The sequence below is a fragment of the Rhincodon typus genome, chromosome 1, assembly GCF_021869965.1.
Source record: "Rhincodon typus isolate 14 chromosome 1, sRhiTyp1.1, whole genome shotgun sequence".
NCBI classification, from domain to species: Eukaryota; Metazoa; Chordata; class Chondrichthyes; order Orectolobiformes; family Rhincodontidae; genus Rhincodon; species Rhincodon typus.
Window position 1 is genome coordinate 58,433,708 of NC_063332.1, and position 15,107 is coordinate 58,448,814.

General features: G+C 38.8%; 1 protein-coding gene across 1 annotated transcript in view; it reads left to right on the forward strand.

Annotated features, from left to right (window-relative positions):
• Positions 1-478: 478 nt before the first annotated feature.
• Positions 479-15,107, forward strand: part of LOC109923322 (integrin alpha-2-like) — a 147,438-nt gene continuing 132,809 nt past the window's right edge. Inside the window, exon 1 of the mRNA XM_048602237.1 lies at positions 479-763. Within this exon, the coding sequence (XP_048458194.1) occupies positions 715-763 (49 nt within the window). The 5' untranslated portion in view covers positions 479-714. The remainder of the gene's footprint in view (positions 764-15,107) is intronic.

Below are 15,107 nucleotides of genomic sequence, written 5' to 3' on the forward strand. Positions count from 1 at the left end.
GGGTGAAATTGGGCTTCAGCAATGGCTTAGAGGTGGGTTAGGCAATTAATGATGGCGAGTTTGGTAGGATCTTGGTAAGATAGGATGAGAAATCTCACTAGGCCTCGCAGCAAAAAAAAAATTCCAAAAAACTTGATGCAACTTGGACATAACCGAAAAAAATCTTAAGATTCCATCCTGAGTGTTGGAAATAGAGAAAAATAACACAACTAAAACATAATGCTAAAACAAGTTGTGAGGTTGTTAGATGAAGTTGGAAAAGAGGTAGTTCAATCACAGCAATCACAAAATTTCACTTGAGGTCTTTGTCAAATAAGAGAACTGTAGTTTGTTACCCAAGACAAAAGGATACCAGTAACCACGCTGCAAAGGTATATTTCTCCTTGAAGGAGGGATTTTATGACTAGGCAATGGCAGCCAGTAACTGCCAGTGGGAGGAGCCACAACACTAACAGGCTGAATGGATTGAAACATTTCCTGTGTGTACAGGAATGATTAGAAGCTTCTCAAACTTTAGTTTTGAAAGGTGCGTCTTTGAGTCAGGAACTGGCGTCGTAGCCAGACAATAAACACTGACTTAATCAAGATAGAAGCTGTTTAACGTAGATAAATACAGTTTGAATGTAGCTGAACAGCAATCAGAAACGAGTGATCATTCAAAACTTTTGTGTCAGAGGCAGAGGGACAGTTTGCATCCAAGTGAAGTCACCAGTTATGGGTTCTAACAGACAAGGAATTATTTCTTTCTTACTTCTTGTTCAAGGTATGGATGTTATCAGTATCAGTCGTTATTGTATTTCATTTCTCTCAAAGATTTGGGTTGTGGAAATATCTGTGAAAGGTATTTTTAGAGTTACTTCAATGTTTTATCTACAGTATTTGGGTATATTCTGCATTAAAATGACAACTCAAGTTATGAAAACTTTCACTTTTTAATGTGTTAGCGTAATCTTAGTTTGTACCTCTATCGAGCATAGATTTTTGGTTTGTGTTTTGCAGAAAGTGTTCCTCATTGTTTCGTTGTTGGCAAAAGTGTGTCTGTATGTAATGCTATTGTATGAGTCAACTTCAGTGTCTGTTTATAACTCCAGTATTGTACTGGTAAAAGTGACTAAATTCCTTAAAAATAAGTGACTACAATTGAGATTTTAAATGTATATTTATTCATGTGAAAGTTAAAGTTTGTGTACACCAGACTGATAGTCTGTTGGTAAATATCCCTAAAATAAAATGGCAATCTAAAAGAATGAAGTGTTCTGAAAAGTTGATATCTTCAACTGTTCTTGGTAACATTTAAATTGTCTTATAAATTCCATCAGAATGAATTGATTTGTTCAGAGCTGTAAGACAGATACATGTTTTATTTTAACTCCTTTACTGATTTCTCTCAAGGTTCACAAACAATAAGTATATAGCATGTGGAAATAAAAATAAAAGACCAGGATAGCTAAAAGACAACAATCCTATTACTTTTTGTACCTCCGTGTCAAATTTTCTGCATGCTTTGAACATAGAAAACAAACTACATTTTTAAATGCTCTCAACTGCATTGTACAGTCATGTACTGCAACCTAATCCTGAAAATTTACCAATGAACAGACCTTTTGCATTTGTTAACTGAACCTGAATTAACAGGAGGCACATAGGGTATGACAAAGGCACTTGCTTATAGCTCAAAGTCATGTTTGTTCATGTTTCAAATAGGCGTGTTACTAGATGTTTCAATGGTTTGTTTGCCTTCAGGCAATATTTTTTACAACGCGGGACCGCATCAGTTGTACTTTGAGCTTGAAACTATACAGTTGTGCAATGGTTATATGATGTAGGAATTTATCTGTAAGGATAAACTATTAATTCAGAGAATCTAGCTCGGATTTTATCAGCCTCCTGGAAACTGGCTGGGAGGTGGGAGAATAGTAAAAGGCACTTACATTTATTAGAAGGGATGCTCAATGTCTTTCCGCTTCCATGAGATATTCCCAAAAATGTGAACTGCAATTGTTCAGTCACTTGCCAACTGGAAGCATGTGGCAAAGAAATCCAATTAGCTGACCTGTTAATAGTTATTTTTCCAGCCCATTGGCATTTTATCGGTATTAATAAAGCAGCTCCCTGCTGTCTGGGACTATCAGTGCGGGGGTCATCAAGATGACTTTGCAGTGGCTTTGCAGTGTTGGGTGGTATGTGTAAGGGAAGACTGCTTTTCCAGAGGTTCCATATCGCGGATAAATACACCCTCAATCTGGCCACTGGACAACTCCAAATCAGCCGCTGAAGTGTTCCCCTGCCTAATTGCTCTGCCCTGCCTGACTCGCCTTGACACGTTCAAAACTCTTCTTTCTCACCTTTAGGAATGTGTCATGGGCACCCTCATGTCCTCTCTGCAACCTCAGAACCACCACCTGGTAATGTGGCAGGGTGAGGCTGGCACTGATTGGAGTTCACCATTGAAGCTTGGCAAAGTCTGGCAAGCTCTGATGCTGACCCAGATCTCAGCTGGGTACTGAGAGTGGGAATCTGATAGAGAGGGGCATGCCCAGGCCAAGAGCAAGTTTGAGCACATTCATTGAGCTAGGAAGAGCACCCTTGGTCTTCTTGGCTGTAACTTCTAAATGTTTCCGTTGTTTCTCGATTGATCTCCAGCTATCTCTTATTAAATGCCAGTGTGATCAGTCAACACCTTGTACAACTAGGCAAAGCTTGCGGATCACAAACTCCACTTAACCATACATGTATCTAAGCTGAAGTCCTGAAACTGGTTTTAGGATGTTGATTTGTTCAAGCGAATGAGATATCCTGGACACCTAAAGGGAACCCAGTCTCTGGGGGGTCCAGCTCTGTTGCAGAGCTGCTCAGATACAGGAGATTGCCATGTGAAATTTACAGGACAGGTAATCATTTTCAGACTTGAAAACTGGACAAAATAAATAAAAACTTCTCCCCCATTTATCATAGATGTGTCTTTACCTCACCTCTCTCCCACTCATATCGTCATTCACTGAGATCCTCTACTTGGCCTGTGCAATGCAAACTTGCAGCAGGTTTGCATTTATATATTCCTGCAGCATGCCTCTTCTGCATAAAATGCCTATTTAAGTTTCCTGATGAAAAACCCAATAATAGTATACTAATCTGACGAATAGAAATGTTGCTAGAACTTTTACAAGTGTATGCTTCAAAAAGATAAGCAGCAGTCATATGGATTGTTGTGAGTTCTTAATGTTTATTCCCCTTTTCAAGGAAACAATGATTGTTTTGTGTTGTCATTTCTGAGCTTTTCCATTCATACTGCCCAGCATCTAAACTTCTGCAAATGCACAATAATCATTTATCAATGCTTCATCCTGTTCCCCATCTGTCAGGATAAAGTTTCCTTTGTCACCCTTAAGTTACCATTTTGAACATGGATGATTGCAGCCTCGCTGTATTACAGAAATAGTCCTAAGAAAGTGACATTCGAAAAGGGAATCAAACAAAGGACCCTCATTGTTTGCTGTTCCACAGCAAAAGAAGGCTTTCTTTTCTGTAGTCACTAATGATTGATCAAGAACAGAGTGCAGTACAGTGGTGTCACAAAACAAATTCTGGTATTGCTTTCTTTACAAGTCATTTGGTGCTGGAATGTGGGTTTTTGTTTCTTCTTGTAGACTAATCATTAGTATTTAGTAATTGTCCTTGCAAGGTAATGTTCAATTACCTCATTCCACCCATTGCTAACTATCAATGAAGTACAGCAGCCATGTAGGAGGATTCCAGCTAATTCTTTGCTGATTGTTCAATGGAATGTCTGCTGGAGGCACAGTGTCTCAAATCAAGGAAAAAGCCAAGTTCTTTCATCACACATTCTGTCATATCATCTTCATTAATGAAACACACACAGTAGTGATGTAGTGTCACTGCCATACCCACAATTTCTCATTTGTCAGAGCACAAGGAAGAAGACCCACCAAAGGACATGTAGAGAGATTCAAATTTAAAGCAACACTGGAAGACAATGTTAATTGCTCCTCACTGGCAGCCATGCCTCCAGCTTCCTGGGTTCTAAGCTGTGGACTATTCTCCATAAACCAATCCACCATGCTTTCTCTCTCATCTCTCTTGAAAATGCTCCTCAAAGCCTAGCTGATCTAGTTTAGTAATAATGTACCGTCATAATGTATTACTATGTTAAATGCACTGTATTATGCATATTATTGTAATGTTGAAATGAAGTAGCCAATTTCCACACATTTATCTGTGAGAAACAGGAATGTGGTGATAGTTAAATTGTCTGTTGTTAAGTGATCTCACCTGAGGGATAAATATGATCCAGAACACTTGTGAGAATTACCTTGTTCTCCTTCAAAATAGTGCCAAGGTGTTTTTAAATCCACGTGAGAAGGAAGCGAGAGATTCAACCTGACATCTCATGCAACCCGCATGATCTCACACGGTATAGCACAGACTCAGTATTCTACTTAAATATCAACCTAATGACCCAAATCTTCCAGTAGCTCCATCTTCAGATAAGATGGTAAGTTGGAAATTGCATGTCAGGATGTTAGTCCTGATGCGCACATGTCCTGAAATTGCCCAACAAGTTTCAACTTCCAAAGGCTAATACTGGTACCTGTGACTATACAGAAGTGTCTCTGACCTTATGATGGGCCAATACATGAGACTTTCCTCCATTCTTACCCTGGAAATATTATGCTGGTCAGAAATTTTTTATCTGATCACAACAACAAAACCTAGGTTCACTGGTCTATTTGTACTCCAGCCAGGATTGGACGTCCCAGCTGAAAGTGTGCCGTATTGCCTCCAATGGAGAAATCTCCATGGGCAATGACATGGCATCCTTTATTGCCGCAGACTGGAATATATGGCCCCATGTGCTCAAGTCTCTGGAATGGGATTTGAATGGGAGGCAAGAATGAAAATAACTGAACCACAGCCGACAGATGTTACCTAATAGTTTCACACTTCTAGTAAAGAAGATGTAGAATGTAACATAAGGACAAATAGGAACAGAATTAGGCCATTCAGCCCCTCAAGCCTGCTCCACCATTCAATAAGATCATGGCTGATCTGCCCCAGCCCTCAATTTCTCTTCCATGCCAGTTCCTGATCGCCCAAATGTCCTCGATATTTCAAAAATATATCTAATACCTGCTGAAATACTTTCAATGACCAAACCACACAACTGTCATGGGTTGAAAATTCCAGATACCCATACCATCTGAGAGAAGAAGAAATTCCTTCACACCTCCATTTTAAATGAATGTCACCTTATGCTGTAACTATGTCCTTTAATTCGAGATTTCTTCCGTAGTAACATCTTCTCAACAACTACCCTGTCAGGTCACCTCATAATCTTGTATACTTCAGTAAGATCCCAAATCCTTCTTCTAAACCATACTGACCTGACCTGTTTATCTCTTCTTGATAAGCCAACCCTTTCACCCTAGGAATTTCTATTGAACTGCCTCCAATGCCAGTATGTTCTTTCATAAACACTGGGACAAAAACTGTACACGGTATTCCAGTTGAGGCCTGCCCAATATCTTGTATAGTTGTAACAAGATTTCCCTGTTTTTCATTCACACCACCTAGTAATAAAGGCCAGAATTATATTTACCTTCTTAATTGCTTGCAGAAACTGAATGTAATATTTTGACGTTTCATGCTTGAGAATATCAGATCGCATGGTACTTCTACTTTTTTGGAGTCGCTCCATTGAAATAATAGTCTGCCTTTTGATTCTTCCTACCAAAATGCATGATGTCGCATTTTCTTATGTTAAATCCATCTGCCAGGTGTTTTGCTCATTCAGTCAGTCTATTCATTTCCCTTTGCAGTTTTTTTTATGTACTTGTCACAAAATGACCTCCCCTTTATTTTTAAATCATCACTAAATTTGGAAACGTTACACTCTGCCCCCTACTCCAAATCATTAATGTAAATAGTAAATGACTGAGGCTGGGACTGATTTTTGCAGCATTCCACGAGACTTTAAGGTCTTTCCTCCCACTAGCACCTTGCTTATTTGTTATATTTTGGATGTCTATAGGGTCCTCTACCATGAGGACTGACACATAATATTATTTTAAAACACTTGTAATTTACCTGTTCCCCATTATTGATTCCACATCCTCCAAGTGTCCCACACTTAGTTTAGCTACTCTCTTTCTTTTTATATGCACACAGAAGCTCTTGCTGTTTGTCTTTATATTTCTTGCCAGTTTAGTTTGTAGGCAAATTTCTCGCTTTTTATAATGTTTTAGTCATTTACTATCAGTTCCTAAAAAAATTTCCCAATACTTTGGCCTGCAACTAGCTTTCATCACTTTGAATGTCCTAGATTTTGATTGGATAGTCTTCTTGACTACCTTTGTCAACTACAGATGACTCATTTTTCTCTTCTTTTTGACCAGAACACTTTTATTATGAAATATCTACATAAATGTCTGTCACTGCTCATCTATTGACTAAGTTCCCGCTTTAGACAATTCTTTCTTCATTCCTGTGTAATTGCCTTATTTAAGTTGGGGACCCTGGTTTGAGAGTTGAGTTGCTCAAGCGCAAACACAGGATTTTTGTCGATGAGATCCCTTGTGAATTAACTCATTACACATTAATAGGTCTAAGATAACCTATTCCTGGGTCGGCTGTGAAACTGCTCTAAAAAACAACTCCTGTTGCACTCTACAAATTTATTTTCTATGTTTCCATTGCTTGTCTGACATGTCCAGGCAATATTCAGATTAAAATCACCCATGTTATCTTAGTGCCTTCAATTCACACGTCCATTATTTTGCAATTTATATTTTGTCCTTCAGTGAAGCAGGGGCCTATGGACCAACTCCCACTCGTGATTTCTTTTCCTTGTTATTCCTTACTTCTACCTAAACTGATTCCACAATCTATTGCACTTATGTCACTAATTACAACCACATTAATTACTTAGTTTATTAACAAATCTAACTTCCTCCTTTTCTTCTCTCTGCCTATTCTTCTGAAACATCAAATACCCTTGGGAAATATTAAGTTCCCAGTCCTGGTAACCCTAGAACCATGTCGTCTGTTACAACTATCAAGTCAAATCCATTTGTTTTTCCTTGTGCCATCAACTCATCCATCTTGTTACAAATTCCCCCATGCATTCAGGTTAAGAGTCTCAAGCTTTGACATTTTACCATTATTGCTTATTCTGATTCTAATTTCAGCTGCGCTCTTCTGTTTATATTTTAAGCCCTTTTTCTGACAAATTTGGTTATTGTTTGCCTCTTCTCTGCCCTGCACCCTTGCTGTCTCTTTTATTTGGCATTTTCAACTTCCGTTTAATTAAATTCTCACCCCTACTAATTAGTTTAGAGCTCTACCCACACCCCCAGGTATACAATGCATGCTTTATTATTTTAAGGTTAAATTTATTTAGACATTTACATTTATGAGACTTATTTAACCTCCATCTTGTTTTATCATGTGCCAGTAATAATGTTATTTTCTTCTTAAGGAAACAGACTGGAATCAACTTGGCAAAGGATGGCAATCAAAATATTACATTATGAATGAAAAGCAGTGGGCATGAATGACTGAGAGACGCAGATGGTTCTAAAGTAATAAAGCAGAATATTAGGTAGGCAGAGTGAAAGGAAATACAATAAGATCTAAAGTAGTTTTACAGGTCCTCTGAGTGAGCGCAGGGAACTTGCAAGTAAAGTTGGTGAGTTCCAGGTTCAGAAAGATTTGGGTACATATGATGTTTTGACAATAATATTGACTTTCTTACAGAACGTGTGATGCCAAGGCATCTAAGGCAATGGGCCAAGTGCTGGAAAATGGGTTTAGAATAATTAGGTGGCTGTTTTTGACCAACATAGACTCGGTGGGCTGAAGGGCAATTTTCTGTGCTGTAGATCTCGATGACTCTATAACTGAGTCCTTATTATTTCTGAATACAATATGTTGAGGAAAGGTAGGAAAGGAGGAGTGGTCACTATACTAATTAAGGAGTTTTTTTTTAATTGTTCTGAGGACGTGAACATCATTGATATAGCCACTATTTATTACCCATCCTTACTTACCCTTGAGAAAGTGATGGTAAGCTGCCTCCTTGAACCACCGAATTTCTTGTGGTGTAAGTGCACCCACAATCCTTTTACCTAAAGCAGTTTCAATACAACTGAGTGGCTTGCTAGACCATTTCAGAGGGCAGTTAGAAGTCAAGCACATTGTAGATATGGAGTCACATGTAGACTCAACCACGTACAATGGCAGATTTTCATTTAAGAAATGAATTGAAAAAATGGTCAACAAGGCATACAAAGGTCTGGGCTATATAAACAGAGCCATAGAATAAAAAAAAAGTGAAGAAAGTTATCATAAAAATTAATAAAACAATGAAATGCATGGAACTATTCTATGAAACAAATGCCTGCTTAGAAAAATGAGCTGGCAGTGCTGCAAAGCTTTGCGGGCCTATATTGATTAAAAACATGCAGAGTTGCATGCATACCTGTCACATGTATAGCTATAACAACCTAATAGTGAAAATATCAGATGAATAAATCCCACCATGGCAATCTATGATACTGAATTCAAAGTTGCGGGGGGTGGAGTGGGGTGTGGTTGGGGGCAGTGTTAGAAATTAGTTATCATATAAATTAATCAAATCAATATCATTAATATCAAAGATCACCACACCACAGTACAGTTTGTGGCACTGCTGCCCTGTTGACCTGTTTTTTTTCCCCAATGGAATCTGGAGATTTGTGCAGCAACTCCAGATAAATGACTATGCAAACTGCTGGACTGTCATAAAACTCAACTGGTTTATTAATATTCAGGGAGCCCCAGCCACCTTTACCCAGTCTGCCTAAATATTGCTGCAGTCCCATAATATGTAGCTTTCAAAAATTCTCTGTCATCCCCTCTTCTCCAAGAATGCCTTACAAGCTGGCCTTATAAGCTTATGCCTATTGTTTTAGATCTATGACCTTTCAGCCTTTCAACACTGAAACTTCATGGCTTTGCATTTTTCTAGCATGTTAACTATTCTTTTGGTTTATGATTTCTAGCACGAGCAATATTACACTTTTGTTGTAGATAGAGGAAGGGCTTCGACTGACAAAGTTGATCATTATAGGCATCATTTGTTACAGTTTGAATTTATAAAATTGACAATTATTAGTTGCTGTTTGTCATCTGTGACAGCTATAATTGATAAAATTGGCTGATATAGCAAGCTATTTCTTTCAGTTGTGTACATAAATGTTTGTCCCACACCCAATGTTAATGATTAGCAGAGAGCGTTGGCCATCAGAATTGTATGTTGGAATTTTAACCAGTTCAATTAAGGTTTGTCTTCATTACTCTCACTAGTAACTACTAGAATATAATTTCCTTGGTTACCATGTGCAGCTTGCAAGGGAAACATGACCTGAATATCAAGTAGTGCGTTGCCTGCAGTTACATTACAGCATGTGTATGTGTAAGAGGCTTGAACTGCTGATAATGCTGAAACACATGCAAAGAAAATAACACTTCATCAGGAAATGAACCCAAAGTTTAACAAATCAAATTTAACTGAAAACATAATCTCTAAATTGAAGCGAAGAAAATCAGCCATCTTAAATACTACCATTTGCCTGAATTTGTTGTAACATGCTTTAAAAATAATGTTTATTGCTTGTCTTGGATCTCAGCATGTATCCAAGCGGTTCTTTTTGGATTCAGGTAAATATAATTAAGAGCAGGCTTATCTGACAGCAATTTGCTTAAATATGAATGTTTATTAAGTAATAATAAATGATTATAGTGGTGATAATAAATAAATGATAAATGGAAGAGAAAAGGGAAACAAGCAACAAGTCTCATGCCTTTCAAGAAAAAGCAATAAGTCTCACACCCTTCTGCCCATCAAGGGCCCCTTGATCGATGGCTGGTCTGGAGGCTTAGGTTTATTCCTGGCACCATTCACGATTACGAGCCGAGGCGAAGTCCTGCGCCTTGGAACGAAACTCTCTCTCTCTTATACAATGTAACAAACAGCCAGCACAAAGAAAGCAGATACAGAAAGACCAAACTGCTGGCTGGCACAGAAAACACAGGATGGGAAAATAAGCTGCAGATATCTTCTTCAGCTCATAAAGGAATATTCACAGGACTTATTGAAGGTCATGCAGCTTGTCGAGTATCATCAATCATTTTAGCCCTTCAGCCCATCCTATACAATCTATTTTCTCATGCTGCTGTCAAATATCATCATTAACTTCTAGTCCTTCGGCCCATCCTATACATTCCACGCTGAAGATATTTGACACGCCATGTGACACTTGCAAATGCAGACGCAAATCAGCAACAGCTGCGCAAGAACATATAATAAAAGTATGTAACCTACACTAGAAAATTAAAACTACAATGAAAATAACTAGCATCAATACAAAGAATACAACAATACAGTGTATCATCAAAGGAATGATCGCAGTGGCTTTTGGGGACCGACTCTTAAATATATATCCCACCCTTGATGTACAGCCGTGATGGAACCAGCAAGTCTTGCCACCTGATTTAGGTGATCAGAATATCATCTACATTCTTTTTCAGCTAATCCGTTTCCATAATTTGCTCTAAAACTTTGTACGTTCCAGATTCAGGTTCCTTAATTTGTGTTTTTTTTTAATTTTTCAATTCCCTATCCATGGACTCCTATACTACCCAAGTCTTAGCTCAGCCTTTATTCACATACACTAACTGTCCTAATACATTACAATTTCACCTATTGTTTAGTCATACAAACGCACAAGATTGGGTATCTGTATGTCATCCGATGGGCCCTTTCACTCAGTCCACCATTACTCCTCCCAGAATCCATATTCTTTCATTTCTGTAACATTTTGACATAATAGCCAATCACATTTTTATTTTGATTGTAATTCTTTTTACATTCCATTCACTAACAACTTTCTTTCTTTTCAAGTCAGTTTCTCTATGGATTTTGAGTCAGTGCCTTATCATTAAACTATGTTTTTGTGCTCTTCCAAGCTACACTAATCCTTTCATCAAGTATGTGTACATGTCAAGAACCCATTCTTCAGTGCATGTTTTTTGCTATCACATGTTTGTTACCTCTGAGGTAACATTCACTTTTGCACACTTACATCGGTATCCCAAGACCATGTCATGCATTCTTGACTCTCATATGATCTTATCAAATGATCTATGAGGTTTTACTTATCTCTCTATGTATGGTCCCAAAGCCTCGGGTAGTGGCTTGATCATCAAATCAGTTCTCTTGAAAGGAAAGGTAATGACACAAACATCACCAAGAAAAAGCTATCAGTTTTGTGCACCCATCTAAACCCCCTTTTCATTATTATAACATTTTAACCGGAATTGCCACTTCAATCCATTATTCTAAATTTTTTTGTCTTCTGCAACCAGTCTCCCCCTTAATTGCTTTGCCTCATCCAATTTTGCAACTGAACTATTACCAACAAAGCTAATTCCAGAGATCTATAGAGATTTGTAGTCCATGGAACATAACCTTATGATATTTTAAAACAAAGTCAAACACAGTTCCAGGGTGGCACAGGTCTCAGTGGTTAGCACTGCTGCTTCACAGTGCCAGGGACCTGGGTTCAATTCCACCCATGGGTGACTGTCTGTGTGGAGTTTGCATATTCTCCCTGTGTTTGCATGTGTTTCCTCTGGGTGCTCTGGTTTCCTCCCACAGTACAAATATGTGCAGGTTAGGTGGATTGGCCATGCTAAATTGCCCATAGTGTTCAGGGATGTGTGGATTACAAGGCGATGGGTCTAGGTGGGATGCTCTGAGGTTCAATGTGGACTTGTTGGGCTGAAGGGCCTGTTTCCACACTGTAGGGATTCTATGATTTCTGTTTGATTCAGGCACAACATACTTTGTTTGTTCTTTCTCTAAGACGACACATTTTTTAAAGTTACTCGATGACTCATTCTAGATATCTGATATATCTCTATGTAAATTTGTTGAAATTCATACTCTGTTTACTCCCTTAAACTAACCATTGTTATGCATTGAAACCATTGAGAATGTGTGCATACAGTTTATCATTTCCCAGAATCCCTTTAAATTTTCAGGTAACTGTTCCATTTAAATGTTTTAGAATACCAGGGCATGTGAATCTTAACATAGTTTTCGTCATGATGTGCTTAAATGTACCCAGGCTCAATGGTTTTGAGATTCCGGACATTCACTACAATTAATATTTCCACAGTGCTTCCCCAACACTGAAATGCGTTACTGACTAATGACTTGATGGGTTGAGTGTGTCTCATCCGACACTGTATTGCGATATTGAAATGGGTTCAGCCTTCAGTGTCTCCAATTTCTAAGAAAAACAAACAAACTCCAACCATTCCACGTCAACCACAATGGGTTAATTAGTATTAAGCTAGTACAGATTCAATAAAGTTGGCGGGGTAAAGTAAACTCCTGCACATAAGTACGTCATCTGTCTCTCCTCCTCCTTGAAGGAAGGAAAAGCCCATCCCTTTGATAAATTTGCCTTTCTTAAACTCCTCGCCCACAGAGAGTTGCATTTTCAACATTACAATGTCCCTATCACTTGGATATTAACAATGAGTCAGTCTTATCATCCGGAATTAAAGATTCACGCATGTGTTAAAACCGTAATTGGAAGTTCACTGTGGCCAGAAAATAAAATTCCAAACATGTTAATTTGTGGGATTAAAATTTATCCAAGATTGTTTTTGGCTTTATTTTTTCCAATTATTTTTAATCACCTATACCAATTTCAAGAAGTGCATTTCTACCATGCTTTAAGATACAAATTCTAGATCAATCATTTGTCGCAGATTTTTGTTTTACACAACCATTGACAGTTTCTTAAAAGGGCATTCCATTAACTGTACATGCTCCCCACAGATACAGGCACACCACGCACTTTCAAATCACTGGACATTCCCAAAATGCAAACTCAAACTTCAAACTATCCCCAGATCTCGTGCTCCAGTGAACAAAAAGACAAATTGTACATAGGTGCATTCACACCAGACCATAAAAAGTTAACACTTCTTCTGTATTCTTGAAAATATTCTGAACGACATTTTAAGGTCATTGTACGGTTATTTCCAACATAGCTCATTACGAAACGTATGGACTTGAACAGCTTGATTCTTGTACAGAACATGGCCTTCCATTTGTTTACATTGTGTTTCTCAGAATGGAGACCTTTCTTAAGCGAGCTGCACCAGTGCCAGATAGAACCACTTCTAATAACACAGTTCGTGCCTCTTCTACATTCGCAACAGATTTCGTAGTGAACTTCACGGTTTTTGGAAAATTGGGAGAAGGAACAGGAGGAGGATCACAAAATTGATTGCAGCGGTTGGTTGTCTTGTTTGAGAATATTCCCTTAAATCCTGTAGCTTTTTTGACTTGATAGAAGTTGTCTTTTTCAGTTTTGTAATTCCGATTAGTGGTCCTATTGATGTCAAAAGCACAGAGTGTTCATTCTCTGGTGCAATAAATGAATCTTTTTTAAAGTTATCACTGTATTTCTGTGTCAGAAATCTTTCTAAGCCATGTTTTGTTTGCCCTGATTGGATTGCTTCCATTAGAGAACTGTGTAAGCACTCATCTTTCCATACAGGCTTCTGATTGATTGATTGATTGATTGATTGATTTTTTTGTCACATTTACTGAAATACAATGAAAAACTTTATTTATGAGCAGTAAAGGCAGATCACAGCAAGCAAAGGATGTACAGATCAAAAAGACTGAGAGGCATACAGGTTACATTGCGGGTTACATTATGTGAAGCTGGAGTCCATTTAACAGTCTGATAACGGCCAGAAAGAAGCTGTTCCTGAACCTACTCGTGCATATGTTCAGGTTTCTGTACCTTCTGCCTGACGAAAGAGGTTGTAGGAGATCATTACCAGGGTGCGGTAGATCTTTGACGATGTTGGCAGCTTTTTCGCATCAGCAAGCGTGTAGATAGAGTCCATGGATGGAAGGTTGGCTTCCGTGATGGTCTGGGCTGTGCACACCACCGTAAGTAGATTCTTACGGTCCTGGGCAGAGCAGTTGCCATACCAGGCCTTTATGCACCCGGGCAGTATGCTTTCAATGGTGCCTCTGCAGAAGTTGGTGAGGGACCTCATGGACATGCCAAATTTGCTGAGCCACCTGAGCAAGAAGAGGCGTAGTTGTGCCTTTTGACTGTCGCATTTACGTGGGAAGCCCACGACAGGTGTCGGTTATCATCAGTCTGAAGAACTTGATGCTCTTCACTCTGTCAAACTCAGTTGTGTTGACGTAGATGGAGGCATTTTCTCCTCCTTTCTTTCTGAAGTCAATGATCAGTTCTTCAGTTTTGCCGATGTTGAGAGACAGATTGTTTTCATTGCAGCATGTCACCAAGCCCTCTATCTCCCTTCTGTATTTTGACTCGTCGTTAGATATCCATTCCGCTACAGTGGTGTTGTCAGCGAACTTGTAGAGTTAGTTTGGAATTTGGTAACACAGTCATAGATGTACAGGGAGTACAGTAGGGGCTGAGGACGCATCTTTGGGAGGCTCCAGTGTTGAATATTATTGTGGAGGAGGTGCCATTACCTATCCTCACTGGTTGCGGTCTGTGGGTCAGAAAGCTAAGGACATATTTGCAGAGGGCGGAGCCCAGATCAAGGTCACGCAGTTTTGAGATCAGTCTGGAGAGGATAGTGGTGTTGAAGGTGGAGCTGTTGTCAACGAGCAGGAGTCTGAAGTAGGTGTGTGAACAATGGGTTTGAATTTCTACACAGGCACAAACCTGTTGGTATTGGGTTTGATATTGAAAAAATCTGTGTGAAAGGAAGGTGACAAATACTGTCTCAGTAACTGGAGAGGGTACAGTAGATATTGTAGGCAGGTTTGAGGCACATAAATTATGTAAGGTGCAGTCACTTTGTTTCATGGCAGTAACATGGCTTTTAACAGAATCTGAAAATAAATGTGAAATTGGATCGATTGCGAAGGTCACAGATGCATTAACTGACTGATCACATGGAGCATTGAAAATCATGACATCGTTCATAAAAGTTGGATGCATTTCACTTTGTGGAATCTGCCTATTTGC